The 26,731-nt window shown below is 61.2% G+C and overlaps 2 protein-coding genes across 6 annotated transcripts; both read right to left on the bottom strand.

The window, feature by feature from the left end:
• Window positions 1-1,769: 1,769 nt before the first annotated feature.
• MAP4K2 (mitogen-activated protein kinase kinase kinase kinase 2) lies at window positions 1,770-12,500 on the bottom strand. Of its 4 annotated transcripts, XM_036430489.2 has the most exons (32): window positions 12,318-12,499; window positions 12,152-12,209; window positions 11,832-11,922; window positions 11,690-11,754; window positions 11,369-11,424; window positions 11,035-11,082; window positions 10,907-10,949; window positions 10,445-10,517; window positions 10,232-10,363; window positions 10,092-10,154; window positions 9,680-9,761; window positions 9,484-9,591; window positions 8,999-9,077; window positions 8,299-8,357; window positions 7,717-7,760; window positions 7,594-7,632; window positions 7,480-7,513; window positions 7,269-7,371; window positions 7,083-7,171; window positions 6,968-7,009; window positions 6,784-6,868; window positions 6,616-6,695; window positions 6,445-6,505; window positions 6,252-6,369; window positions 4,245-4,303; window positions 4,066-4,169; window positions 3,766-3,943; window positions 2,868-2,936; window positions 2,696-2,782; window positions 2,476-2,546; window positions 2,343-2,398; window positions 1,770-2,246 (listed from the first exon to the last, which is right to left on the bottom strand). In XM_036430489.2, the coding sequence occupies exons 1-32, from the start codon at window positions 12,411-12,413 to the stop codon at window positions 2,159-2,161; spliced, it is 2,460 nt and encodes an 819-aa protein (XP_036286382.1). In that variant the 5' UTR covers window positions 12,414-12,499; the 3' UTR covers window positions 1,770-2,158. The 4 variants fall into 4 exon arrangements, with proteins under 4 accessions (XP_036286382.1, XP_036286381.1, XP_036286383.1 ...); XM_036430488.2 differs by having other exon boundaries at window positions 6,784-7,009; window positions 12,318-12,500; XM_036430490.2 differs by lacking the exon at window positions 7,594-7,632 and having other exon boundaries at window positions 12,318-12,500.
• A 295-nt stretch (window positions 12,501-12,795) lies between these two features.
• MEN1 (menin 1) lies at window positions 12,796-19,344 on the bottom strand. Of its 2 annotated transcripts, none has more exons than XM_036430506.2 (10): window positions 19,143-19,344; window positions 18,277-18,737; window positions 17,091-17,299; window positions 16,789-16,917; window positions 15,988-16,028; window positions 15,820-15,907; window positions 15,219-15,355; window positions 14,658-14,793; window positions 14,138-14,302; window positions 12,796-13,944 (listed from the first exon to the last, which is right to left on the bottom strand). In XM_036430506.2, coding segments are annotated over exons 1-10 (1,851 nt in total). In that variant the 5' UTR covers window positions 19,145-19,344; the 3' UTR covers window positions 12,796-13,461. The 2 variants fall into 2 exon arrangements, with proteins under 2 accessions (XP_036286399.1, XP_036286400.1); XM_036430507.2 differs by having other exon boundaries at window positions 19,131-19,272.
• Window positions 19,345-26,731: the final 7,387 nt, after the last annotated feature.

Here is a 26,731-nt window from a genome sequence, read left to right as displayed (position 1 = left end):
GAAACAAACTCCCATCAGCCTAATTACAGTAAGTTAGCACATCACGGAAACCTTTACAATGGAATACCACTGTCTATTAACAAAAAAAGAAGTAGGAGGCACTGATCATGGAAAGCTCTCCAAGACAGGTTTTATTTTTTTTTATTTATTTAAAGTATTTTTATTGATTTCTTTACAGAGAGGAAGGGAGAGGGATAGAGAGTTAGAAACATCCATCAGCTGCCTCCTGCACACCTCCTACTGGGAATGTGCCCACATGCCCTTGACAGGAATGGAACCTGGGACCCTTCAGTCCTCAGGCCAATGCTCTATCCACTGAGCCACACCGGTTAGGGCTTTATTGATTTTTAATAAAGAAAGTAGAGGGAGAGAAAGAAATGCCCTGACTGGGAATGGAACCTTCACTCTCCTAAGAACCAGGATGCTACCGATGCCTTTTCTTTGGTCACATCCCCGGGCGGGATGCAGCAGGGCGCAGTGTCGCGGTGGCGTCACAGGAGAAGGAAGCACAGCTGACTCTCACATACGCATAAATACCCCCGCTATGGGGCTGGTCCTGGGCTCCGAGCAGCCCTCTGTGAGCCCCAGGCCTGGCCCTGGAAGGCCCTCTGGGAATTCTTGTTCAGTGGACACTGGCTAATCTTCCCAAGTGCAGCCTGATGGTGGTGCCCACACTCCGAGGTCTGGCACCAGGTGGGAGGCAGGAGGCAGCCAGGCCGGGGCAGGAAATACCGGTCATGGCAGCGGCTCCACAGGCCTCCGGGGCTGGGTGGAGCGGCCCCCGGCCGGCCCCTCCTGGCCCCGGCTGCCTGGTGAGCCCACCCGGGCAGGGCTGCTCCAGAGAGAGCGCCTCATTCACAGCCTCCCAGCTACATGCCCTTGTCACACTGCGAGGCCGAGGCTCATCCTGAGCAAGGAGACCCAGAAAGACCGGGCCCGGTGCCTCCTGGGAGCACCAGCCTCCCCGTCACTGAGGTCTGCACCCCGGGGGGAGCCGCTCACACTGGGCCCGCCCCCACCACGGTGCACCCCCTCCCCACAACGCACCCCAGCACCGGCCTCCCCGTCACTGAGGTCTGCACCCAGGGGAGCCGCTCACACTGGGCCCGCCCCCACCACGGTGCACCCCCTCCCCACGGTGCACCCCAGCACCAGCCTCCCTGTCACTGAGGTCTGCACCCCGGGGGGAGCCGCTCACACTGGGCCCGCCCCCACCACGGTGCACCCCCTCCCCACAACGCACCCCCTCCCCACGGTGCACCCCAGCACCGGCCTCCCCGTCACTGAGGTCTGCACCCAGGGGAGCCGCTCACACTGGGCCCGCCCCCACCACGGTGCACCCCCTCCCCACGGTGCACCCCAGCACCAGCCTCCCTGTCACTGAGGTCTGCACCCCGGGGGGAGCCGCTCACACTGGGCCCGCCCCCACCACGGTGCACCCCCTCCCCACAACGCACCCCCTCCCCACGGTGTACCCCAGCACCGGCCTCCCCGTCACTGAGGTCTGCACCCAGGGGAGCCGCTCACACTGGGCCCGCCCCCACCACGGTGCACCCCCTCCCCACAACGCACCCCCTCCCCACGGTGCACCCCAGCACCGGCCTCCCCGTCACTGAGGTCTGCACCCAGGGGAGCCGCTCACACTGGGCCCGCCCCCACCACGGTGCACCCCCAGCACCGGTGCCACAGAAAGACGTGCTGGGGGGAGGGGGGAGGCGGAGGGAAGTGAGGCGTGGGCTTCGGTCCCCTGACCCACAAGGACCATGGAATAAAGTGAAACCAGCTTTAATACCAATATAGTTTTCTCTCTTAAATAGTATGTTCCCGGGACAGGGGCGGGGGCGGGGCAGGCTCTCGGCAGGAGGATGGAAAGGAAATGGGAAACATGGAATGGATCGTCCAGGGCCTGCCCCGCCCTACAGGGCCTCTGCCATGGGGCACGGGCCCCGGGCTGCTGGAGGGGAGGGGAGTGACAGCAGCTTCCTCTGGTCCAGTTATTGCAGGGGTGTGGGAGGGCTCTCCTCCCTCCGCAGCCCCCCGACTTCTCAGGATTACCTCTGCCCCTCAGCCCAGCAGCGCGGGCCTGGGCTCCCTCTGCCTAAGCGGGCTGGGCTGCAGCCAAGGCGTGGGGAGGGGGTGCCTCTGGCGGGCCCCGCGCTCAGTAGCTGCTCTGGTGGCCGGTGAGGATGTAGAGGTTGCTGTGAGCCCCAGGGTTGTCGGTGGGAATGCTCTCAAGGATGATGTCTCTGCAGGGAGAGGCGGCGGTGAGCTGGGCGGCAGACACCCGGGCACGGCCACCTGGCCTCGGGGCCTCTGAGCGGGAGGCCGAGCGCATGTCCTACCTGTGGGCCCCAAGCACCCGGAAGACCCTCGTCTCATCCGTGATCTCTTGGGTCACCTGGAAGGAAAGGGACGCTGAGGCCACTGGCCCTCTGCTGGTCAGGGGCAGCCGGTTCGGTTCCCGAGTCCACTCACCTCGTTGGTGTCCAGGCTGCGGCCCTGCATTCCGTGGCTCCAGAAGGCCAGCACGCTGTCCTGCAGACACACTGGGAGGGGCGGGCCTGCCCTGAGATGCGGGCTTCCCTGACCGAGGTGACCAGGATGGCCCTTCAGAGGGGCTGGGGGACCTGACGCCTTGTCCTGCTGCCGGCTAAAGGCCCGGGGTGCTCCAGCCCCGCCTGTCTGGCTCACTCACCCACAGTCTCAATGGGGAAGTCAAAGGTCAGCACGGGAGCCAGGGTGGCCGCAGGCTCGCCCAGCAGGTTGACGATCCTCACGCAGCCTGCACGGGGAGGGGCTGGTGAGCAGGGATGGTGGCTCCCTCCCGGCCTCCCTCACCACCCGGAGCCCTAACCCCGGGCACTCACGGTCAAAGCAGACCAGCACCGTGTCCCTGTCCACCTGGACCACCTGCTGGGCGGAGCCTGGGAGCCCCTCTGCGGCAGAGGAGGGAGACGTGAGCCTCCGGCCCTGCTGGGGCCCCAAGAGGACCCGGGGACAGCCTCGGGCAGCTCTTGGCCACAAGGCCTTCCGTTCGCACAACCTGGGCGGGTGAGGCCGCCCACCCCCCTGACAGCTGGGCGTGGGGAGGGCGGGGCCCGGAGCCAGGCTGGGGGACTCAGCCTCGGTCTCCTCACCCCTAACGCAGGCACGACGATGCCAACCTTGCAGGGCCATCGTGGGATCAAGAGTGAAATCCTGTGCGTTAGACCCTGGCTCGGAGCCTGGGACTCGGCCCGGCCTCTGTTCAGCCTCTGCCGCTCCCTCCGCCCCGTGAGGCCCACCACGTGTCCCGCTTCCTGCTCAGAGTGGAGCCTCCGAGCCCAGCCTGCGCGGCTCGCCGGTGCCCGCGGCGCCCGCGGTGCTGGCCGGTTTCTCTTAGTTGCCAAGCCCTTTGGTCTAAAGCCGCGGTCGGCAAACTGCGGCTCGTGAGCCACAGGTGGCTCTTTGGCCCCTTGAGGGCGGCTCTTCTACAAAACACCACGGCCTGGGCCAGTCTATGTTGAAGAAGTGGCGTTAGGAGAAGCTTAAGTTTAAAAAATGTGGCTCTCAGAAGAAATTTCAATCGTCGTCCGGTTGATATTTGGCTCTGCTGACTCATGAGTTTGCCGACCACGGGTCTAAGGCAATCTTTTAGGGAGCGCGGCTGCAAGGAGGCTGGGCGCTCAGGGCCTGGAGGTGCCTGTGGGCGCGCGCACACGCACACACGCACGCGCACACACGCGCGCACACACACACACACACAGCCACCCGCCTCCTGCTTACCAGGCGGTACGAGCACATCAGGGGTCAGGCCGGCCTCCAGCGGCAGGACGTGGAACAGGACGCGGCAGCCGGGCCCCTCGGGGCCCTCGGCCCCCACACACACCTGCGGGAGCTCCTTCCCCTCCAGGACCAGCGGCTCCAGCATCCCGGCTGGGCTGGGCAAGGGGCTGGAGAAGTTCTGGGGGCAGCAGGGGTGCTCGGGTCTTCATTTCTTCCCCCAGCCCCCCCATCCCTGCTGGAGGGCCCCCGTGGCTCCCCCTGCTGCTCCCCTTCTCCCCCCCCCCCCCCCCCGCCCCACACCTTCAGCAGCAGGAACTTCTGTAGCGGCTCGTACCACTGCAGCAGGAGCAGGCTGGCGGGCAAGGCGGCCAGCAGGAAGGTGCTGCCCGTGTAGGGGTTCCGCACTGCAAGAGAGGCGGGCGGTGGGCACGCTGGGCCCGCGCCCAGACCCGCCCCGGAGCGCGCAGCCCGGCTCTTACCCACGCGGCACTGCAGGCAGCCTTTGGTGTCCGGAATCTTGGTGGACAGTGCAAAGCGCCTGTGGGGACGACAGCCAGGGCACGCATCACTGGAGAGGCCCCGACAGAGCCCAAGGAGGCGGGTGCTCTCTTCTCTGCCTCACAGGGACGCGGCTAAGCTCAGAGACGCAGCACCTGGCTGGGAGCCGCGGCTGTGCAAGGCACGGGAGCCAAAGCCAGTCTCATGGCTCCAGCTCCCACCTCCACAGCCGGGAGTCTGTCCAGTGCAGGGGTCCAGATCCCAGCATCACCTCCAACCATGTGACTGAGCAAGTCACTGAACCTCTCCATGCCTCGATCTCCTCATCTGTAGAATGGGATGATGGCCCCCCACACACACCTCGTAGGGTCCCAGTGAGGATTCAGTGAGTGGACACAGCAGAGGCTGGCTGTTCTCACCTGTGTTACCACTGTCCCCCCTGCTTCCATCACTGAACACAGAGAAATAAACAAGAGAGGCCGAGGCCGCACCTCCAGCCCCACCCGCAGGCGGTGCTCACTCCACCCGCCCCTCAGGCCCGGCCATGGAGGAGCCCTCGGCCCAGAGATGAAGGCTCTGGGGGGAGAAGGCACCCGGCCCGCGCCCCGCTGTTCCAGCCGAGGCCGCGGCCCGGTGCGGCCAGTGCTGGCTCTCCTTGGTGCGGGAAGAAGCGGGTCCTTGCCTTGGTTAATCTGTCCCCTCAGCCCCCCAGGGACGTTCTGAGCCAGGACGCAGGCCCCGCTAAGGAAGCCAAGGCCTGCCTGCCTGCCTCTCTCTGCCTCTGTCCTCACTCCTCTCTCCCCTGGTTCCTCCCACTCTCTTGCTCAACTGGCCTCAGCAGATGTTTTTGTGTTTGATTCTTTTCTCCAAGCGATTCTGGTTCTCCGCTCTTCACATTGGAAACGGACACTGTGACTCCGTGATTTCCCATCACACCCGCCTGCCTGTGGCCCGGGGCGCCCCTGGGCCTGTGTCCGCAGGTCCCGGCGGGAGCCTGCTGCAGGCAGGGCGTCTGCCCAGCTGTGGAGCCACTGGCCTGCCTCCCCGCCTGGCCCACAGGCACCACCAGCACCCGGTCACAGCAACAGCTAAGCCCACGGCCCGGCCGCCCTCTCGAGCCTCCACTCGCTCTGCCAACAGCCGGCAGAGGCCCCGCTTGCAGGTGTCAGACTCAGCGTGACAACATGGAACTCTGAGTGATGACAGCTCCATCCTTCCCACTGCCCAGCCGGGAACCTTCCTCCTCTCTCCCATCCATTCACCAATTGTCAGAAAATCCCATCATTCAACATTCAAATTAAAGCCAGAGTCCAACCACGTGTCACTTCTTTCCCTGCTACCCCAGCCCCCGTCTGATGATGTCAATGGCCCCCTGACAGGCCTCCTGCTCCAGCCTCCTCCCCTCTAGTCTATGCTCAGCAGCCAGAGTGATTCCGTAAAGCCCTTGCGCACACAGCTCGGCAGCAGCCCTCCCTCCCTCCGATGGACAGAGGGTCCTTCTCCCACGGCCACGGTCCTGCTGCCCGCTGGACGAAGCCCCGATCCTGCCTGGCATCAAAGGGAGCTCTGCCACCCGCCACCTGGGCAGCGTCCTCTCGGCCACTCCACGTGCCTCCCGGGGGCCTGCGTTCGCACCTGCTCTTCCCTCCGCCAGGAAGGCCTCTGTGCCCCTCCCGCCCCCACCTCCAGCTCAGCTCAGCGCCAGGCACTGAGTCCCAGGACTGACTTGTTCGATCCTAGTCTCCAAGCCCAGCCTGAGGCCTCGCGCGGACTGAGCGCTCAGCAGACCTCTGCCCCGCGTCCTCAGAACCACGCTCCCCCAGTCCGCAAAGCGGCGTCACACCCACCACTTCCTTCTCGCTGCCAGCAGCCGGGTCAGGGGAGGGAGGCTCTCCCGCACGGACGGGTGAGGAAACAGGCTCAGAGAGGCAAAGGGACACGTCTAAGTCACAGCAGGTCTCAGATCGGAGGTCCCCGGGGGGGCCCACCTGGGGATGATGCGCTGGGTGAGGCGGTTGGTGGGGATGGAGAGGGGGACCTGCTGCTGCAGTCGCCGCTGCTCGAAGAGGCCCGGGAGGTCGTGGGACCAGATGTGCGTGGATTTCCCTGCCGAGGAGGGAGGGGCTGAGCGCGGGCGGGCAGGGGGTCCCGGCGGCCCCCCTCCGCCTGTCCCCCGCGTACCTGAGAGTGACAGCAGCACGTTATTCACGCAGTAGAGCCAGGCGCAGCGGTGTGAGATCAGCTGCGGGCCATAGAGCGACAGCCGGACAGGCGGTCAGCACCCCGCCCCTCCCCCTCCCGGCCTCTGCCCTCTGCCCTCTGCCCTCTGCCCCCTCAGCCGGCCGGCCCCACCTTCTCCAGGGTGTCCTCGTGCAGCTCGTGTAGGTTGAGGGTGTAGATGCCCTCCTCGGCGCCCACCACCAGGAACTGGTCTGCAGTTTGAGCCTGGGGTCAGAGGTCAGGAGCCCTGGCCCAGGCTGGGGACCCCCTGGCTCCTGCGTCCTCCCTGCCCCCACCTACCCCGGGTGCCGGGGTGAATCCAGGTGACAGCAGCGTGGATCCGCAGGGGGCAGCCGTTGAAGACCTTGGAGAAGCAGGCTCCCATCTGCGGAGGCGAGAGGCTGTGAGGACGCGCAGGGCGGCGGGTGGCGGGCGGTGGGCAGGCGGCGGGGCTGCGGGCTGCAGGGGGCGGGCGGACACTTACGTGCACCTTGGGGGTCGGGGGCAGCCCATGGCAGGACGATCTCTGGGAGGGAAGGCGGAGTCAGGACCGTGTGCCCCCCGCCTCCCCTCTCCCCGTCCCTCTGTGGCCCCCTCACCTCAGGATCCTCCCGGTGCTTCATGGTGGCCCAGGCGGTGGGGAGAGGCGGGGGGCTGTCGGAGCCCGGGAGGGGTCGGGGTGGGGTTCCTGCAAGCACAGTCCAGGGCAAATTCCAGGCCAGCCTCCCCCCCCCCCCCAACCCTCCAGCCCGGACCTGCTTCCCGGTCCCTGAGCTGGGCCTCACCTGGGGGGCTGGTCAGAGGGGACTCAGCTGGCGGCTCATGGGGGGCCGGCCCCAACGGGGCCCGCTTGATGGTTCCCATGGCATCGTCTGGGGAGTCCAGCTCCTGGGGGGGCATCCCAGCTGTCAGCAGGTCCCCTTGTAAACGGGTCCCACCCCGCTGCACCCTCCACAGCACTGTGCCCACCCCGCTCCAGCTCCCCTCCACCCGCACCTGCAGTTCCAAGGCTGGCCGGATGGTCAGGCTCCTGAGGGGGAATCGGAGGGAAAGGAGGTGTGAGATGTGGCCGGCCCTCCGGCTGCCCCCGCCTCCAGGCCCAGCCCTCACCTCTCCTCCAGGGCCTCCTGGACGGACTGCAGCAGGCTCCTGGCGGGGGAAAGGGGGGAGCTCAGCGTGCAGCCATCTCTGCGGCCCCCAACCCTCCCCGCAGCTCCCCTCTCCCTCACTCACCCACTCAGCTCCTCCTTTCCCAGCAGGGTCCACTCCTCTTCCCACTGCGGGAAACCGAGTCAGAAAGATGGGGGAGAGGCAGAAAGGCTACGTGAGAGGGCGGTCAAGAGGTTGTGGGAGAGAGAGCAGATGGACAGATGGAAAATGAGACAGCAATAGGCGAGAGGCTTGCAAGAATGGGAGAGGCGGGGGGGGGGGGGACAATGAGAGGCAAAGAGATTGTGAGAGAGGAGGAGAAGGAGGCGGAGCAGGGCAGAGAGACTCTGGCTGAGGGAGTGACGAGATGCTGACAGCGAGGCAGCAGAGACTGAGTCAGTGACAGGCAGACTGGGGCAGAGGGATGTGCTGACAGGGTGGGTGGGGGCCCGCTTTTTGGAAAGGGGTGGTCACCTGGCCCGGTTCCCCATGACCGTCCAGGACCGGGCCCTGGGGAAGCCCCGGCCTCCCCTGACCCCGGCAGGACACACCTGCTTGGGCAGCTGTCCCAGCCCCAGGGCCAGCGCCTCAAAGACCCTCTGATGAGAGGCTCGCCCTCCAGCCCGCACCCAGCCCCCCCCACCCCTCCCGCACAGCCAGCCTCACCGGCTCCGGGAGCGGGTCCGTCTCCTTCCTGCGGGGGGCGCCAAACTTCACCTGGTGAACTGGGTGCCAGTGTACACAGGTTAGGGGGGAAGGCAGACTCAGGACTTAGCCTCACACTCATAACAAATCCACTCACACAGCCCCCCGAAAATACACACACACAGCCCCCCGAAAATACACACACACACAGCCCCCCCGAAAATACACACACAGCCCCCCCGAAAATACACACAGCCCCCCCGAAAATACACACACACACAGCCCCCCCAAAAATACACACACAGCCGCCCAGAAAATCCACACACAGCCCCCCCGAAAATACACACACACAGCCCCCCCGAAAATACACACACACAGCCCCCAGAAAATCCGCACACAGCCCCCCAGAAAATCCACACACAGCCCCCAGAAAATCCACACACAGCCCCCCCGAAAATACACATACACAGCCCCCCGAAAATACACACACAGCCCCCAGAAAATCCGCACACAGCCCCCCAGAAAATCCACACACAGCCCCCAGAAAATCCACACATAGCCCCCCAGAAAATCCACACACACAGCCCCCAGAAAATCCACACATAGCCCCCCAGAAAATCCACACACACAGCCCCCCCGAAAATCCACACACAGCCCCCAGAAAATCCGCACACAGCCCCCAGAAAATCCGCACACAGCCCCGCCCCCGCCCCGGACTTACACTGGATCTCCGAGGGGGTCCTCTCGGCCTGGCCGTGCTGACCGCGGGAGTGAATGGTGTCTGGAAACATGTCGTAAGTCTAAGGAAGAACACACACAGTGGACACACGCCCAGCGCCCCGCACACCACCGCCGTGTGCTCACACACAAACCCGGAGACCATCCTGAGACTAAGAGGCACCTTCACTTCATAACCAAGAAAACCAGCCACAGGAGCGAATAACTGGCCCAAGAGCACACAGAAAGCAGAGGATGGCTGGGCAAGGTCATGGTCAGCCTGGGTCATGGCCAGCCGGGGTCAAGGGCAGGCACCTGGGTCAAGGGGCAGCACAGGAGGCCAGGCTGGCTCAGGGAAGAGGCCTAATGGGTGGCTCGCCTGGAGGGGAGCTCCTTAGGCTGGAAATAGTCAAGTTAAAGGGACCCTGACCTGAATCACCTGGCCCTACAACCAGGCCAGGCCAAGACCCCATCCCCAGCTCCACTCACCTCCACGTCACAGTCCTCCGGGGAGAGGGCGCCCAGCTGGGGGTCACTGGCCTTGTCCAGCAGCTGTGTGAGGAGAGCCCGGGGGAGCTGCTGTGTGGTGAAGGGGTGCTGGCGGATGGAGGTGGGCTCAGGTTGGTCTCTGGCCCCCAGCCCTGCTTTCACGCATTGAGCCCCGGCCCCACCCCCTGCCTCCCACCTGCAGAAGCTTCTCTGCTGTTGGCCTCTTCTTGGGGTTCTTGGTCAAGGCCAGCTTGAGGAAGTGGTGGAAATTCTGAGTCCTAGTGGACACAAGAGCCCCCAGGCCCAGGTCGGCCCTCATGCAGGCATCCTGCCAACTGCCCCCTGCTGCCACTCCAGAGCCCGCTGGGCCTGCCGGGAGAGGGCCAGCCCGCGGCCAGGGCAGCCGGCCTGAGCAATACGGCTGTTGTGACATCAACAGCCACTGCCCACACCAGCCCTGGCCCCGAGCTGCAGCCCAGGCCCTCCCACGGATGGTCTGAGGATGCCAGGGGGCAGGCTCCTGAGGCTGCCCCTGGGAGTTGGCAGGTGGCTCCCCTACTCCCCCGAGGACTGACCGAGGAGGGGACCAGCAAGGACCATGGCCTCACCAGCGCGTCTTGTCCCTCAGCTTGGGCGGCTGGAAGCTGCTCTTGGACATGAGCATCAAGGCCCTGCGGAGAGCGAAAGGTCAGGGGCCGAGGGTCAACAGGGCCCCGGGGGTCAGGCAGGGGGCTCGTGCTCGGCTGACCTCATGGGGTGCAGGTGGAACAGGGGGGGCTGCAGCTCGCCCAGCTCAATGGCCGTGATGCCCAGCGCCCAGACGTCACACAGCTCATTGTAGCCACCTTTGCGCTCCACGGCGGCCACCTCCGGGGCCATCCTAGAGGCGGGGTCACAGATGGGGTGGCTGGCGACCCCCCCCCCATGGCCCCTCTCCCCTCAGCCTGAGGTGCAGCCTCACCAGTATGGAGTCCCAATGAAAGACCGCCTCTTAGCCACAGATGCCGTCAGCTCGCCGGATACCCCAAAGTCAGCTGCGGAGGGGGGGTGGGGGGAGCTACTGGGACCCGCCCTCTGGCTGCCACACCCCACCCACCTCCGAGGCTCAGGCTCAGGATGCACCTGGCGGGTGGGGTTCAGACAACAGGCTGGCCAAGTTCAGCTACAACTGCCAAGGCCAGGGCCCCCTACTGGGAAGGCCAACCATCGTCCACCTCTGACCAAGCGCCAGGCCAGATGGTGGGCCCCAACCACATCCAACACACAGTAGGAAGGGAGGACTCTTCCGCTTTCCTCGATGGGGACATTGAGGCCCAAGCTGTGGAGTGACTTGCCCAAGGACACCCAGCACTTGAATGCAGGCTCTGAGACTTCCAGGAGCTCCCACAGGACCCTCACCCTGACCGTGTCCCCGGGTACTGACCCAGCTTGACATCTCCCTGGAGGGTGAGGAGGAGGTTGGCGCCCTGTAGGAATGGAGACGAGAATCCCACCTGGAGCTCTGGAGAGCTCCTCCTCGCCCTCCCCCAGGGCCCAGGCCAGACACCCTACCTTGATGTCCCTGTGGATCTTCCCCTGGGAATGCAAGTGGTGCAGCCCCTGGGGACACAGAAGAGCCCTGAGAGCAACATCCCACCTTTCCTGAGCCCTCTCTGAGGACTGGGCCCCCCACCCACGCCGCTTCCTCCTCCCCTCTCCCCAAACAGGAAGTGACTGAGCCAAGAGGGAAACGGGCTGCTTCCGGCAACAGGGCTGGGGCCCTTCTCCCAGGACCCACAGCCCCTCAGGCCAGCCCTGCGGGAGGCACCCCGCCCCCCACACTGGCCAGCTGGGCTCCGGCCACAGCGCGGGGCGTGGGGCAGTGAGCAGCCTATGGCCTCGCTACCTTCAGCGCCTCCCGGCAGACGTAGGCGATCTGCCGCTCCTCCAGGGGCCCCGTGGCTGCAATGGAAGGGGTAAGCGCCAGCACGGAGGTCTGGGGGGCATGCTGGCCCTCCCGGCCACCCTCCACCAAGGAAGCCACAGGCGGTCTGGGGTACCGAACCCGGGAAAGGCAGTATTTCCCTCAAGGTCACACAGCCCATGGGGAGAAGCTGAGGGCCCCCGGTCGCCCCTCCTGCCACATGTTGGGGTGGCGGGTGGGCAGCAGACTGGAGAGCAGCAGCAGCAGCAGCCCATGGCCCTGGGGGCCTGGCCCTGGGCTCACCGTGGTAAATCTCCTGCAGGGACCCCCCTCCGCAGAACTCCATGCAGATCCACAGGCGGTCGTTCCTGGGGGGACACGGCGCCGGTGGGCACACGGCGGGGCACATGGGGCTGCGGGGGGTGGGCAGGGGAAGCAGCCTCACCTGAGGTAGCTGCCAATGTAGGCCACCACGTTGGGGTGGTGGCACTCCCGCAGGATAGTGATTTCCTGCTGGAGGGAGCTGATGTCGTCCCCTGGGGAGCACGGGGCATGGTGGGTGGGGGGAGCCCAGCGGGAGCGCCCTCACTCGGCGCCCTGGTCTTCCAAGCACCTCTGAGCTCCGCCCCCCTCCGGCCAGCCCGGGGCAGGGGACACCGCCTCCCGGGGACCCGCCCAGGGGGCCTCCGAAGTGTCCACCGGCCGCCCGCCCCGCACCCGGCCGCCGGCTCCTGCCCCTCCTCCGCGGAGGCCCGGCCGGCGCACCTGGGTCCAGCTTCACGATCTTCACCGCGGCCAGCTCGGACGTGGCGGTGTCGCGGGCCTGAGGGGACAGAGCAGCCGGGATGGGGGGCGGGGCTGGGGCCGGTCCCGCGCGGCCGGGGCTCGGAGCGGCCGCCTCCGCGCCCCCGCAGCCCGGCCGCCGGCGCACCTTGTAGACGTCGCCGTAGGTGCCGGAGCCCACGCGCTGCAGCAGCTCGAAGCGGTCCCGCGGGTCCTGCAGCGACACGTCCCGCAGCAGCGCCATGGCCCGCGCCGCCGGCCGGCGGCGGGAGGACGAGCTGCGGAGCCGGAGCCGGCGCGGGCGGCGCGGCGCGGGGCGGGGCGGGGCGGGGCGGGCGCCGGTGGCTCGGAGGCCGCTGGGGCGGGGCGGGGCCGGGGCGGGGACAGGCCGGGGATGCCCCGCCGCCCGGCCGGGAGGAGGCGCCCGCGGGACGGGCCCTGGGCAGGAAGGGGAAGCCCCGAGCCCCGCGGAGCCGCCGGGGCCCAGCCCTAGGGGAGGCGAGCCCGAGGGCAGAGGGGAGGGCACTCCGCTCCCACCCCAAACTCCCAATAAAACAGACAACTTTGTTGTTTTTTTTTTAACAAAATGTATTCATCTTCCTTGGAACTGAAAAATAAATCTATGTACAAAACGGAGATCAGGCAAGCCCCTGCGGAGTCCCCCTGAGCCCCGGACGGCGGGGCCTGGGGTGCCCGGAGGGCGGGAGGTCTGCTCTGATCCGGAGCCAGTGGGAGGGGGGGGGCGGCGGGGCTCAGGGTTCGCACGGGCTAGAGGAGCTTCGTACCCGGACTCATGGGATAGGAAGGGGGGAAGCTGGGATTTCCAAATTCTGGAAGCGCCCCTTTTTCATTCTTTGGGTTGGGGGCTTGGGTTCCCGAGGGACATAATTCTGAGGTGGGAAATGCTCTCCGAGCCGGTCCCGGGTCCCGGGCTGGAGGCGGGACCTGCGGGAGAAACCGCAGCCCGGGCTGAGCGCGCCCGGAGCAGCCCTGGTCCTGCCGCGGGGGGAACCTCGGTCTGTGGGGCCGAGTCCCCGGGGCCGGGCCTTTATGGGGTCCCGGCGAGGCTTCCATCGCCAGCGGGGAGCTGGGCACGGGCTCTACGTTCCGATGCCGAGCGCGGGGGAGAGTCTGACTCCGGTCCGGGCCGAGCCTCAGTTCCGGGTGGGGCGGGGCCCGGAGGCCGGGCCTGGGCCCCATTGGCTGGGGCGGGGAGCTGGGCGGGGCCTCTGCGGGGGCGGGGCCTCAGGACTGGCTCCGCGCGCAGGCGGGCGGGGAGCCCGGGGTGCAGCTCAGAGGCCCTTGCGCTGCCGCTTCAGGAAGGAGAGCGTGTAGTCGCTGGGCGTGGACACCTTCTGCTTCTTCATCTGCACCTGCGACTGCGCGGTGAGCTGCAGCTTGATGGCGCTCGAGTTGATCTTGGTGGCCACCAGCAGCTCCTTCATGCCCTTCATCTTCTCGCTCTGGAAAGTGAGCACCGGGCCCTCCGGGGGCGGCGACGCGGACGGCGCAGGCGCTGGAGCCGCGCTGCCGCCTTCGGGGCCGCGGGCACTGCTCAGGACCGTCCCCGGGGGCTTCCGGGGGGGTCCTGGGGCCAGGCCCTGCCCCGCGCCCGGGCCCTTGTCCAGCGCCGGCTTCTTGGGCGGCGGGGGCTCCTCGGGCTTGGACTCCCGCCGCGGGCCTCGCCGCCGGCCTTCCCGGGCTTCCTCGCCCCAGGGCTCCTCGGTCTCAGCTGCCTCTGACTCCCGGCTCACTATCCGCACCTTCTGCCGCACCTGGCCCGAGAGGGAGAGCAGGCTGGGGGCCAGGTGCGGCAGAAGGGCTGGATCCCCAGGACCCGCCTCGGACAGTGGCTGAGGCCTGACTCATGCGGCCAGAGGATGAGCAGACCCCTTCAGGGCCGCCCAGGCTCCAGCTGCTCCGTGCCGCCGTCACACCCGTCCTCGGACCCTGCCCAGCTGCCCTCACCTGTCCTTCGAAGCGCCCCAGGGACTGCACCAGGAAGGTGGCCCAGCCCACGTGCAGCACCGGCGTGGGGCTGCCTTCTTCCCATTTGCAGATGCCATCGTAGAACCGAAGCAGGTGCGCGAAGCACTCTGGGTCCTGGAGGGCAGACCCCTGGCTCTGGGTGCCCTGGGCAAGGGGGAGAGAGGGCCCAGATCAGAACCCCTTCCTCCCTCGACCAGAGGGCTGGGCCGAGCCGCTCATCTCAGAGTGAGGAAGGGGGAACTCTCAGAGCCGCCTTCCTTGTATGAAACCAGTTCTGAGCCAGGTCCCGGAGAAAAGAGGGAACCATCCCTTACCTCCATCCCGCCCCCCTCCACGCAATAAGAAGTCTTGGCCATGAAAGAGATGGGCATTACCCATTTATCTGAAGGAATAAGGCAGAAACCCTCACAATGCCCTCAGCTCCCTCAGACCTGCTGCTGCGTGCTGGGCACCGCTCAGCCCCGCAGTCCGTGTGCTGTGGCTGAGCCCCAGCCCTCACCTGGGCCTGCTCCCCCGGCCGCTCCTCGCCCGCCTCCAGCAGGCTGGCCGCCTCCTTCAGCAGGTTGGGGATGACGTCATTGGCGACCTCGAAGAACTCCTTGTAGATTTCCTCGTCCTCCCGGCAGTAGTTGTAGCTGTGAGGGCAGGAGGGCACGTGGGGCCTCCGCCAGGCTGGGAGCCCCCAGGACCTGGTGGGGACGGAGCCCAGGTTTCTTTTGCTTTGATCTCCTAGGGCCTGGGTGAGTGTTGGGGTCCTCACTCCCAAACCATATCTGTGCCAGCCCAGAGCCAGAGGGAGGAGGGGGCAGGGGGCAGGGGGCAGGGTTTACTGCTGGATGCTGGTGTTGGCAGTTAGGAGGAGAGGGGAGGGAGGGAGAGGCGTGAGGCTCTCATAGGGATCCCTACCTCCTGGGGGTGGTGGCCTTGGCTGACAGACTAGCGGGAAGGATGGGGCTGGGACCCAGGCCTCACTCCTGGGTCAGTATGGTTGGAAGGTGGGTGGAAGAGGAAGGGAGGATGGACTAAGGTCCTAGTGGGGGGTGGGGCGAAGGGTCCTCACTCCTGGATGACAGTGGCCGTGTCGGCCCAGGCCTGCAGGGCCTCTCGAACATTGCGGTTGCGGCAGTGGTAGCCGGCCAGGTACATGTAGGGGTAGATGTGCTCGTCCCGGTAGTAGGTCTTGGCGGAGGCGATGCCCTAGGGAGAGAGTGGAGGCCTCAGGGAGGAGCCCCAGCCGGACCCTCTGGCAGGACTGTTCCCCCGATCACAGCCAGAATGCAAAACAGGCAAGACCCCCGGAGCCCCATCTCCCCCAGCCATCGCTCTGCCAGCTGCTCCGCCCATGGCTGCAGGGCTGCTTGGTGAGGCCTGGGCCAGATGCAGAACCAGGCCTAGGAGAGGGAGGGGTCTGTCCCACACCCCCCACACAGGCACCAAAGCCGCCCAGGCCCAGCCCAATGCCCTCCCACCAAGTAAACACCCCCCTCAGCGCCCCACATCTGACATGTTACACGCCAGGAGGGCAGCGTGAGGCAGCCAGCACTGATAGGTCCATGGTAAGCACACAGGAAGCTCTTCTCTCATGTGCCCCTCCCAGTTCCCAGGGAGAAGGGGACCCAGCCACTACTGGTTCTCCCCTCTGGGCGCTGGGGAACCCCCACCTTGTGGTACAGGGAGAGTGGGTCTGGCCGGCCAGGGGTGGGCTCCAGCTCCTCCAGATCTGCCAGGTTGCCCAGCGCCATGGGGTACCTAGGAAAAGCCCATGAGCCCAGGCTGCCACCCAGCCACTCGGCCCCGAAGGTCTGGCCTGGCCACTTCCCCCTACTGACCTTTCCAGATGGCCCAGGTCATAGAGCAGCCAGAGCAGTTTCTAGAAGCCAAAAGAGAAATAAGAGGGGTGTGTGTGTGTGGTAAGTCCTCAGTCTACCAGGCAAAGGGGTCCACCCCCAGCAGGGACCTCCCACCGGACAGGAAGGGCCAGAATTTAGAAACCAGCCCCTTACTGGAGTCATCGTCCTTTCCTGTCTTAACACCACCCAGAGCCCTGGGAGACACGGGGCCAGGCCCTGTGAACCATGCTGCAAAAGGGGAAGTTGAGCCCCAGCCAGTGTTGCTCAGTGGATAGAGCATCGGCCTATAGACTGAAGGGTCTCTGGTTCAATTCCAGTCAAAGGCACGTACCTCGGCTGCAGACTCACTCCCTGGCCCTGATCAAGGTGAGTAAGGGAGGCAACCAATCCATGTGTCTCTTGCACATCCGTGTCTCTCTCTGTCCCTCCCCCACCCTTCCATTGTCTCTAAAAATCAATGGAAAAAATATCCTCATGTGAGGATTAACAAAAAAAAAAAGGGGGGGAGGAAAAGTGCCCCTGCCAGGGTCCCAGGGCCCCACAGGCACACGGGCACACCTCCCCTGCCGCAGCTGCCAGGGCCCACGGGCACACCTCCCCTGCCGCAGCTGCCAGGGCCCACGGGCACACCTCCCCTGCCGCAGCTGCCAGGGCCCACGGGCACACCTCCCCTGCCGCAGCTGCCCAGGGCCCCACGGGCACACCTCCCCTGCCGCAGCTGCCCAGGGCCCCATGGGCACACCTCCCCTGCCGCAGCTGCCAGGGCCCACGGGCACGTACCTGTTGCAGCTGCAGCAGCTCCAGGGAGTCCGTGTGCAGGTCGATGGAAGGGTTGATGGCGCACACCATGAACGCCACCTCCATCTTGCGGTCACAGCGCATGTACGACCCTTTCAGGTACAACCAGCTCTGGGGGAAGACGAGACCAGATGGCCACGATGACCCTGTGCCTGCTCCCTCCCGTGTCCCCTTCCTGACACTCAGGTGGTGACAAGGAGCAGGGAGTGTGGCTCAGGAAAGCACAGCCCCTGGGGGGCTGGGGCTGGGAGTGTGAATGGACTGGGGGGGGGGGGGAGCAGTACCCGCTCAGCCACACCCGCGTTGACTGTCTGGCCCCTTCGGTCCTCATTGCCCTTGCCATGCCAGGTGACCTCAGCCGTCTGCTCTCCATTGGGCCCAAACACGACCCAGGCGTGGTCCTCAGACAGGGCCAGGTGGACGTCCCGCAGACCCAGGGCCTGGCAGGCCCCCACCACGGCGAAGGCCACACCGGAGCTGTCCAGTTTGGTGCCTGTGGGAGGGAGGCAATGAAAGGTCTGAGGTCTGGCCTGGAGGAAGGGGGCCAGACAGGGATGGCCATGTTCCCTCCCCACCACCTCCCAGCCCTCCCCCCCTCACTCCCAGCCCTCCCCACCCCGCCTCCCAGCCGTCCCCACCCTGCCTCCCAGCCCTCCCCCCTTGCCTCCCAGCCCTCCCCCCACCTCCCAGCCCTCCCACCCTCACCTCCCAGCCCTCCCCAAACCCCAGACCCTCCTCCCTCACTCCTCCATCCCCTTCCTCCTCTTGTTCCAAGCCTCTCCCTCCCCATTTACATCTCCCAACAGACCTTGGATCTTCCCAGTTCCACCCAGCCTTGGACCCTGTCACTTCTTTCTCTGCAACCATGTTCTATGTTTAGGTTAAAGAATTTTCTCCTTTTATGGAGTCTATCAGGTGATAACAGAACAGGCAAAAACAGGACCCAGAGACTAAGTCCTCTTTTTCACACACACACACACCCCGGGCAACTACTCCTAACTCATCTCTACGCTCTTCTCCTGCTGCTCAGAGGCAGCCTGATTCCTCCTCAGTGTGGCCCTAGTCGACTGGGCTGGAGCAAAGGAAGATCTTTGCAAACCCTGAGCCTTAAGCCACCATTTCCATAGACATTTCATTTAGTTGTCTCAAACTCCTCACGCCCCAATCTGCTGCTGCCCCTGTGCCTGGGGCTGGGCTGTAGGACTCCTCTGGTTGCTCAATGGCGGGGACAGGGTGCTGAGGGGGCAAAGGGTGGTGAATGGATCTGGAGCCATGTGATTGGGGTCTCGTCCTTGCCACTTTGTGTGACTTTGGCACCTCGCTTCCGCTCTCTGTGCGCCAGTCTCCCTCTGGGAAAGGGGGGTTCGCACCTGCCCCACCTCTCGAGGCTTATAGGTCTCCCAGGGCTCTGTAGGCCACGCACTGTCAGAGGGGCAGGATGCTCGCCCCCTGCCACCTTGGGGCTCCCACCTGTGATGAAGCTGAAGAGGGACTGGATGTGGGCCCGGTCCTTGAAGTAGGAGCGGCTGAGGCTGTTCCAGATGACATCGGAGACCTTTTTCACCAGCTCCCGGCTGGAGACGCCCCCCTCCCGGGGGTACAGGGACAGGTCGACGGCGCCTCGGATCTGGGCGGTGAAGCGGGCGTAGAGCGCGGCGATGATGGACAGGTCGGCCACCGGGAAGTAGGTGAGGCCGCCGGGGGGGTCGGGCGCGGGGCTGGGCTGGAAGGTGAGCTCGGGCACGTTGGTGGGGATGACGCGGTTGACAGCCAGGAAATGCTCCACGAAGCCCAGCACCAGGGAGAGGAGCACCAGGTCCGGCTCCTCTCGGCCCAGCTCGGCCGCGAACAGGCGCACCACGTCGTCGATGGAGCGCAGCGGGAACAGCGTCTTCTGGGCGGCCTTCAGCCCCATGGCGGCAGGCCTCGGCCTGCGGGCGAGCGGAGAGCGGAGAGGGGGGTCGGCGGGCCCGGCCAGGGGGCCCTGCCCAGGCTCCTCTAAGGCTGCAACGCCCCCTGCAAACCCCCCTCCCCCTCCCCCAATTCCCTGCCCCCCTTACCCCCTCCCCCTCCCCCTCCTCCTCCGCTCCTCGCTCTTGCGTGAGACCCCCCTCAGCCAAGGCTGCAGGGCCTCCCCGTCCCCCGCAACCCCGCAGCCCGGCCCCGATGGGGGTGCGCCCCCGGAGCCCCGCCGAGGGCCGCCAGTGGCCGCCGCAGGCCCCCTCTGCAGCCGTACCCCCGGGCCCCGGAGCCCCTCCGAAGGCCCCCCCGGGCCAGGCCCCCACAGCCCAAGCAGAGCCCTGGCCGCGGTCCCCCGCGCCCACCTCCGCGCTTACATCCCACACAAGGCGCCGCGGGCCGCCGCCTGGAGCCTGCTGGGAAATGGAGTCCGCCCTCGCCGCGCTGCCTGCCGGGAAGGGGGATCGGCCCTCTCCCACCCGCGCCGCCGCCGGGCCTGGAAATGGTGGCCAGCGGCGCCGGCCCACCGGGGCTTCTGGGAGCGGTAGTCGCCGCTCCGGTGCCCCTGAGGTAGGTGAGGGCGGAGCGGGCGCCGCCTTCCCGAGCTCCTCCGGGATTGGCCACTCCGGCTCCGCCACCAGGTAGCCGAGGCCGCGGGGCATCCTGGGAGATGTGGTCCGGGCACCGCGGCCGTCCGCTGCGCCTTAGTGACCGATCCCGAGGGGAAAACGGTGCTTCCAAGCGCTGCTGGGGCGTCGAGGTGTTCAGCCGCGTCAGCTGGACTTCCCTCAGCGTCCATTCACACGCCAGGGCCTCCTCCGCATCTAGCAATTCTTCCCCAGGTCTGCCCGTGAGACAAGCCCGACGTATGTGCACAGAGAGCATCCATCTGCAGAGCCATTGCAGGTCTTTGTAATAGGGTAAAAGTTAGAAAAATGAAGTAGCTCCATGCGTCCTGAAATGGCGCCACAGGACACATCGTTGATGGAAAAAAATACTGCCGTACAACATGTTTGATAGGATAGTACTCACGTTCACATTGTAAACCTTCACAACAGTCCTAAATAACTTACACAGAGACATTCATTCATACCCTTAGTCATCCCTCAAACAGATTGTTGGTGCCTACAATGAGCCAGGCACTCCGTTCTAGGCACTGGCTATGAAACAGTGAATAAAACAGATCACATTTCTGCCCTACTTCACCTCTGTGGCTTTTCTTCTTCAAAATCCATAAGCCTAGCCCTGGCCAGTGTGGCTTCCTAGTTAGAACTTCGCACCAAAGGATCATGGATTTGATTTCTGGTCAAGGGCACTACCTCAGTAGCAGGTTCGATCCCCAGTTCCAGTCAGGGCACCTGCAGAAAGCAATCGATTGATGTCCCTCTCACATCCATCTCTCTGTCTCTGTCTCTGTCTCTCTTTCTTTCCTCCCCACCACCCCCACCTCCCTCCCTCCTTTCCACACTCTCTAAAATCAATGGAGAAAATATCCTCAGGTGAGGATTAATAACAAAACCCCCCACTAAAATCCATAACCTTAGTCTGATCATGAGAAAACATCTGGCAAACCAAACCAAAACTGAGGGACATTCAATAAAATACCTGTCCAGTTCTTCTCAAAAGTGTCAAGGTCATGAAAGACAAGGAAAGACTAAGAAACTGTTGCGGATTAGAAAAGATTAAAGAGACAGGACCACTAAATGCAATGTGGCGAACTGAATCCTGGAACGGAAAAAGGACAAATGGAAAAGCTGGTGAACAGGGTGGCCGACTGTCCCAATCTGCCCAGGACTGAGGGGACTAGGGGCATATGCAACTGTCAGTTTTATTTTGTTTTTACATATTTCTTTATTGATTTTAGAGAGGAATGGCGAAGGAGAGAGAGAGAGAGAGAGAAACATCAACAATGAGAGAATCATTGATCGGCTGCTTCCTGCACGCCCCCTACTGGCGATCAAGCCCGAAGCCCAGGCATGTGCCCTTGGTGGGAATCAAACCTGAGACCCTTCAGTCCACAGGCCAATGCTCTATCCACTCAGCCAAGCTGGCTAGGGCACAACTTTCAGTTTTAAAACCAACCCATCCCTCACTCTTTACACAATGCACATTTGTGGGGAACCTGATGCTAAGCCATTTGTAGACCATTTGTTTCTGGGCGGGGGTTTCGTATGTAGCTGAGCAGTTTCCTATTGAAAGTCAGCCCTCGACACGAGGGATTTTGTTTTTATTTTATTTAAAATTAAAGAAAACACAGCAGTCAAATCTTGGGCACCTTGGAGCTTGCTCTACTTGTGAAATTCAAACAAAGTCTGTAGCTTCATTCGTAATTTTCATCAGTTGGTTTTGACAAAGGTGTGTGGTTGTGTACGATATTGACATTAGGCGAAGCTGTGTGAAAGGTATGTGGAGATGAACTCACCAAATGCTGAGTTCTGGTTTCTCCTTCTGCTGAGGTTGGGAGACAGGGCGGGGTCAGCCAGAGAAATGGGGGGAACCCCAGATGAGCATCTGGTGCGGAAGAAGACCGGACTTGGAGCCGAGGCGTATGGATGGTGTCAGATGCTGCTCTCAGGTCAGCAAGCTGAGTGCCAAGGAGGACGGACTGGATTTAGCTCTGTGGGACCTTTTGGTGACCCCAGTAAGAGCAGTTCAGAAGAAAAAGCCCGAAGTTCTTGGGCTCATGAAAAATGGGAGGGCCCTGGCCAAGTAGCTCAGTTAGTTAGAGCATCCTGAGTATGCCAAGGTTTGGGGTTTGATCCCCAATCAAGGCACATACTAGAATCAACCAGTCCTGGCCAGTGTGGCTCCGTTGGCTGAGCGTTGTCCCATGCACCAAGAGGTCTCTGGTTTGATTCCCAGTTAGGGCACATGCCCAGGTTTCAGGCTCATTCCCCAGTAGGGGGCATGTAGGAGGCAACGGATGGATGGTTCTCTCTCACATCGATATTTCTCTCTCTCTCCTTTTCCCTTCCTCTCTCTCTTTCTAAAATCAATTTAAAAAGAAAATCAAAAGTAAAAAGAGTAAACCAATGGCCCAGGCCAGTTAGCTCAGTTGGGTGTTGTCCCAATGCACCAGGGTTTCAGGTTCCATTCCCTGTCAGTGAAGGCATGGATGAGCGGAACAGCAGGTCAATGTCTCTCTCAAAAACAAACCAACCGCCAAAACCGGTTTGGCTCAGTGGATAGAGCGTCGGCCTGAGGACTGAAGGGTCCCGGGTTCGATTCCGGTCAAGGGCATGTACTCTGGCTGCGGGCACATCCCAAGTAGGGAGTGTGTAGGAGGCAGCTGATCGATGTTTCTCTCATCAATGTTTCTAACTCTCTGTCCCTCTCTCTTCCTCTCTATAAAAAAAAAAAATCAATAAAATATATATTAAAAAAAAACAAACCCAACCAACCAATGAATGCATAAGTAAGTGGAACAACAAAATGGATCTCTCTCTCAATAAATAAATAAATAAATAAATAATTGGAGGGGAGAAATTGGAGACAGGGATAATATACAATTCTGTCAGGGAGCTTTGCAGCAAAGGGAAGGAGAAAAATAAGATGGCAGTTGTGGGGAGGGGAAGAGGGTAAATTATAAGGTGGTTGTTGGTGCTAGTGCCTTTAAAAAAAATCAGGGTTTATTTGCACCAAACTAACAACATATGCTGGAGAGCAAGAACTCAAATGCTCGGTGTGCTGTTGTTTAATAGGAGAGCATTGCTGCACTGATGCCTTGAACGATGGAGGGAGCTCCTGAGTGAGAGGTTGGGCCTTTGCCAGGAGCGCGGCCAGGGGACACCGGCACATGTGACGAATACTTGAATTCTCTCAACGAAAAAGGAGGTCTCGTTGGTCTTCCTCCCTCCTTCACACTTTTGCTCAAATGTCATCTTCTCAATGAAGCCGACCCAACCCTGACTAGACCTACTTAAACTCAGTCTCCAACCCAAGTTCCTCTTTCCATCCTACCACCCCACTCTATTTGTGTGTGTGTATAAATATATACATATTGATTTTTTACAGAGAGGAAGAGAGAGGGATAGAGAGTTAGAAACATTGATGAGAGAGAAACATCGATCAGCTGCCTCCTGCACACCCCCTACTGGGGATGTGCCTGCAACCAAGGTACATGCCCTTGACCAGAATCGAACCTGGGACCCTTCAGTCCTCAGGCTGACGCTCTATCCACTGAGCCAAACTGGTTTCAGCCTTGGTTTTTTTGTTTGTTTTTTTTTCTTGAAGGCAGTAACATCTCTGGAGCAGGTTTCTCAACTTAGGCCGCACTGACTTGGGGGCCAGATAATTCTTTGATGTTCAGCAGCATCCTGGCTTCTACCAGCAGATACCAATAGCACCCTCCCCCTGCAGTGGCAATGGAGATGTCTCCAGTCATTGCCAAAGGTCCCACTGGTGGCAAAATTGCCCCGTTGAAGACCGCTGCTCTAGTACATAATACAATTTACTTACTTGTTTACATTGTTTGTCTCTTACCAACAAAACATAAGCTCCACAAGGATGAGGAATGTCCGACCCATAACTGGTGTTCAACAAATATTTGCTGAATAAATAGAATACATTCATGCAAAAAAGTGGCTACAATGAATGCCTGGCCTGGAATCAGGCTGTGTGCGGAGGCATAGAAGGACACAGGAGGGGTGGGGGGAACCGCAAAAGTGTGGATTATAGGTTCCAAAATTCACTGGAGCTAGAGGGTGGTGGATGGAGTGTTGGGGGGAGGGGGATGCCTGACATTAAGAGTATGTCGTTACGGGCAATGACAAGATCTGGAGCGGTGCTGCCAGTGCAAACATAACATGAGGGGCATGTGTAGTTTTTAAAAAATAATTTTTATTGATTTCAGAGAGGAAGGGAGAGGGAGAGAGAGAAACATCAATGATGAGAGAGTCAGTGGTTGGCTGTCTCCTGCACATCTCCTACTGTGGTCAAACCCGCAACCTGGGCATGTGCCCTTGATCGGAATCAAACCTGGAGCCCATCAGTCCTCAGGCCTATGCTCTATCCACTGAGCCAAACTGGCCAAAGCCCGGGTGCAATTTTAAAGTTTCTAAGTAGCTATATTAAAAAAGCAAAAAGACATACATGGGGTTAATTTTAATAATATATACCCAAAATGTTCTAAAAGATATTTTATTGGTATTTTACAGAGAGGAAGGGAGAGGGATAGAGAGTTAGAAACATTGATGAGAAACATCGATCAGCTGCCTCCTGCACATCTCCTACTGAGGATGTGCCCTTGACCAGAATCGAACCTGGGACCTTTCAGTCCGCAGGCCAACGCTCTATCCACTGAGCCAAACCAGTGAGGGCATACTCAAAATATTATTTCAGCCGAAACCGGTTTGGCTCAATGGATAGAGTGTCGGCTTGGGGACTGAAGGGCCCCGGGTCCGATTCCAGTCAAGGGCATGTACCTTGGTTGCGGGCATATCCCCGGTGGGGGGTGTGCAAGAGGCAGCTGATTGATGACTCTCTCTCATTGATGTTTCTAGCTCTCTCCCTTCCTCTCTGTTCAAAATCAATAAAATATATTAAAAAAAACACACACACAAAAAAACAAAAAAAAACAAAATATTATTTCAACTTGTAAACAATATAAAAATTATTAATGATAATTTATATATACATTTATTTCTCACTAAATCTGAAATCTGGTATCTATTTTAAACTTACAACATATCCTGCTTCAGACCAATCGTAAATCTCAGTAGCCACATGTAACTGGTAGCTTCCAATGGGACGGAGCTGTGGGAATGGGTGGCTGGGGTGGGATGGCAGACAAGATCATGGAAGAGCCCAAGGAGTGGAGAGGCTGGATTATCCACAGGCACAGGGAAGGCTCTAAGAGTTAAAGCAGGAGGAGGGTGGAGAGTCACAGCAATCAGAAGCTAAAATGAGAAAGTGTGCAATCCACGTGCTGGAGATCTCAGAAACAAAACAGGCGGTGGAAGGTGCTACCTTGAATTCAAACCTGAGTGTGTGAAGGAGGGAGGACCTCTGTAAGTGTAGATGAGGATTCAGCGGGACCTCCGGGAAGGACACAGAACGTCTGTGGGACGTGAGGAGGGAGCAGCAGTGACCTCAGGGAGGGCGAGGTTCTTGCTAGAGCAGGAGGGTAAGGACCAGGACCAGACAGTTTGCAGGAGGAGATGAGGTCACAGGATTTTGCTACAGATGGACCATCAACCCTAGAAGGAACAGAAGACGGCTATCAGGAGCCGAGGGGGCAGATGGGATGGAAAAGGAGAGGGTCAGAGCTATGGAGAACCCAGGAGGCCTGACCATTGACGTCTCTCACCATTGATGTTTCTATCTCTCTCTTCCTCTCCCTTCCTCTTTGAAATCAATAAAAATATATTTTGCCAAAACCAGTTTGGCCCAGTGGATAGAGCGTCAGCCTGTGGACTGAAAGTTCCCAGGTTCAATTCCGGTCAAGGGCATGTACCTTGGTTGCGGGCACATCCCCAGTAGGGGTGTGCAGGAGGCGACTGATCGATGATTCTCTCTCATAGATGTTTCTAACTCTCTATTCCTTTCTCTAAAAAATCAATAAAACATAAAAAAATAAAAAATAAAAATATATTTTAAAAAAGAAGAAACATCAATGGTGAGAGAGAATCTAATTTTAACTAATTACATCAGCAATGAGTCCATTTCCAATTAAGGTCACATACTGAGATATTTGAGGTTAGGATATCAAGATAGGAATTTGGGGGTGGGGATCATAATTCAACCCATAACTGGTTGTATATTGGACAATATTGTGTCAATATTAAGTCTCTCCCGACGATAACAATGGCTTCGGGTGGCTCCTTGTTTCTAAGAGATGCCTGCAAAGCATTTAGGTGCGAAGTCCAAGGTGTCTACAACTTGCTTTCATGTGGTAGCAGGCTGCATGCTACGTGCCAGGCGGACACAGATGCGGGTGAGTGTGTGTGGGGGAAACAAAAGCAGCGTAAGGTTAGCGTTCAGCGGATCCAGGTGACAGTACAGGGAGTTCATCTTATTTCTGCAGGGTTGAGGTTAGTCAACATAAACTGCTTGAAGAAAATTAATTCTTACAAAATATGAAAATCTTTTGGCTAAATTATTGCTGGGTGCTAGGCCTGGTGATTGGAGGTGTTAGTTTGCAAGGGGCCTCAGATTCCCTGGGCCCTCACTTTGGGCGTCTCCATCTTAAAAGAGAACAGACATTTGAGTGGGGCAAAGGCCTTTTACACTCATTATCTCTCCAATTCTCAACAGAACCACCATGAGATGGGCTTTATGACCCCCACTTGCCAAAGGGGAACCCGGGGCTTAGAGAGGCTGGGTAACTTGCTCATGACTGCACGGCTAGACTAGAATCCAGGCTGCCTGACTCTCGGGGTTGTGCTCCTACCGAGGCCCTGGAATTCCATGGGCACCCCCCAACCCGTCACCACCTCACATGCCACTGGGCCTTTGGGCCTTGTAGCCGTGGAGCATGCCCTGAGCCCCGCCACAGCCATCAGTCCCCCAGGCCTCACCCTCCCTCCCCATCCAGCTCTGCCTCGCCCTGGGTCTTGCCCGTCACAGTACAGTGAGACCCTCCTCCCCGCTGCTCTCAGCGGCTCACAGCTCAGTGCTGTGGCCACCTGCCAGGACCTGCAGGGAAACTGAGCTCCCGCTAGGGAGGAGGAATTTACTTCCTGGGAGCCTTCCTGCTCAGCCATGGCCAAGTTCTCCTGAGCCTCAGCTCTTCTCGGGGAGCACCACCGCCTTCTCCTGCTACGTGGGGTTGGGGCACCCCCCCTTCCATGGGCTCCCTAATGCTCCCACCCCTTTGTTACTGACACTTCACTTACCCCATTGGATGTGTCACCCGATTCCTGAAAACACGGGAAGACAACGTGGTCTTCAACTTTCTTTGATACCCTCCCTCCTCCTCCATTTCTGGCCCCCCCCCCCCCCCCCATTTTCTGAACCCCAGGGAGAC

Source organism: Pipistrellus kuhlii, unplaced genomic scaffold (genome assembly GCF_014108245.1).
Source record: "Pipistrellus kuhlii isolate mPipKuh1 unplaced genomic scaffold, mPipKuh1.p scaffold_m20_p_109, whole genome shotgun sequence".
Classification (NCBI taxonomy): domain Eukaryota; kingdom Metazoa; phylum Chordata; class Mammalia; order Chiroptera; family Vespertilionidae; genus Pipistrellus; species Pipistrellus kuhlii.
Note: the sequence above shows the minus strand (reverse complement) of the source record. Positions and strands in the feature narration are given on the sequence as shown.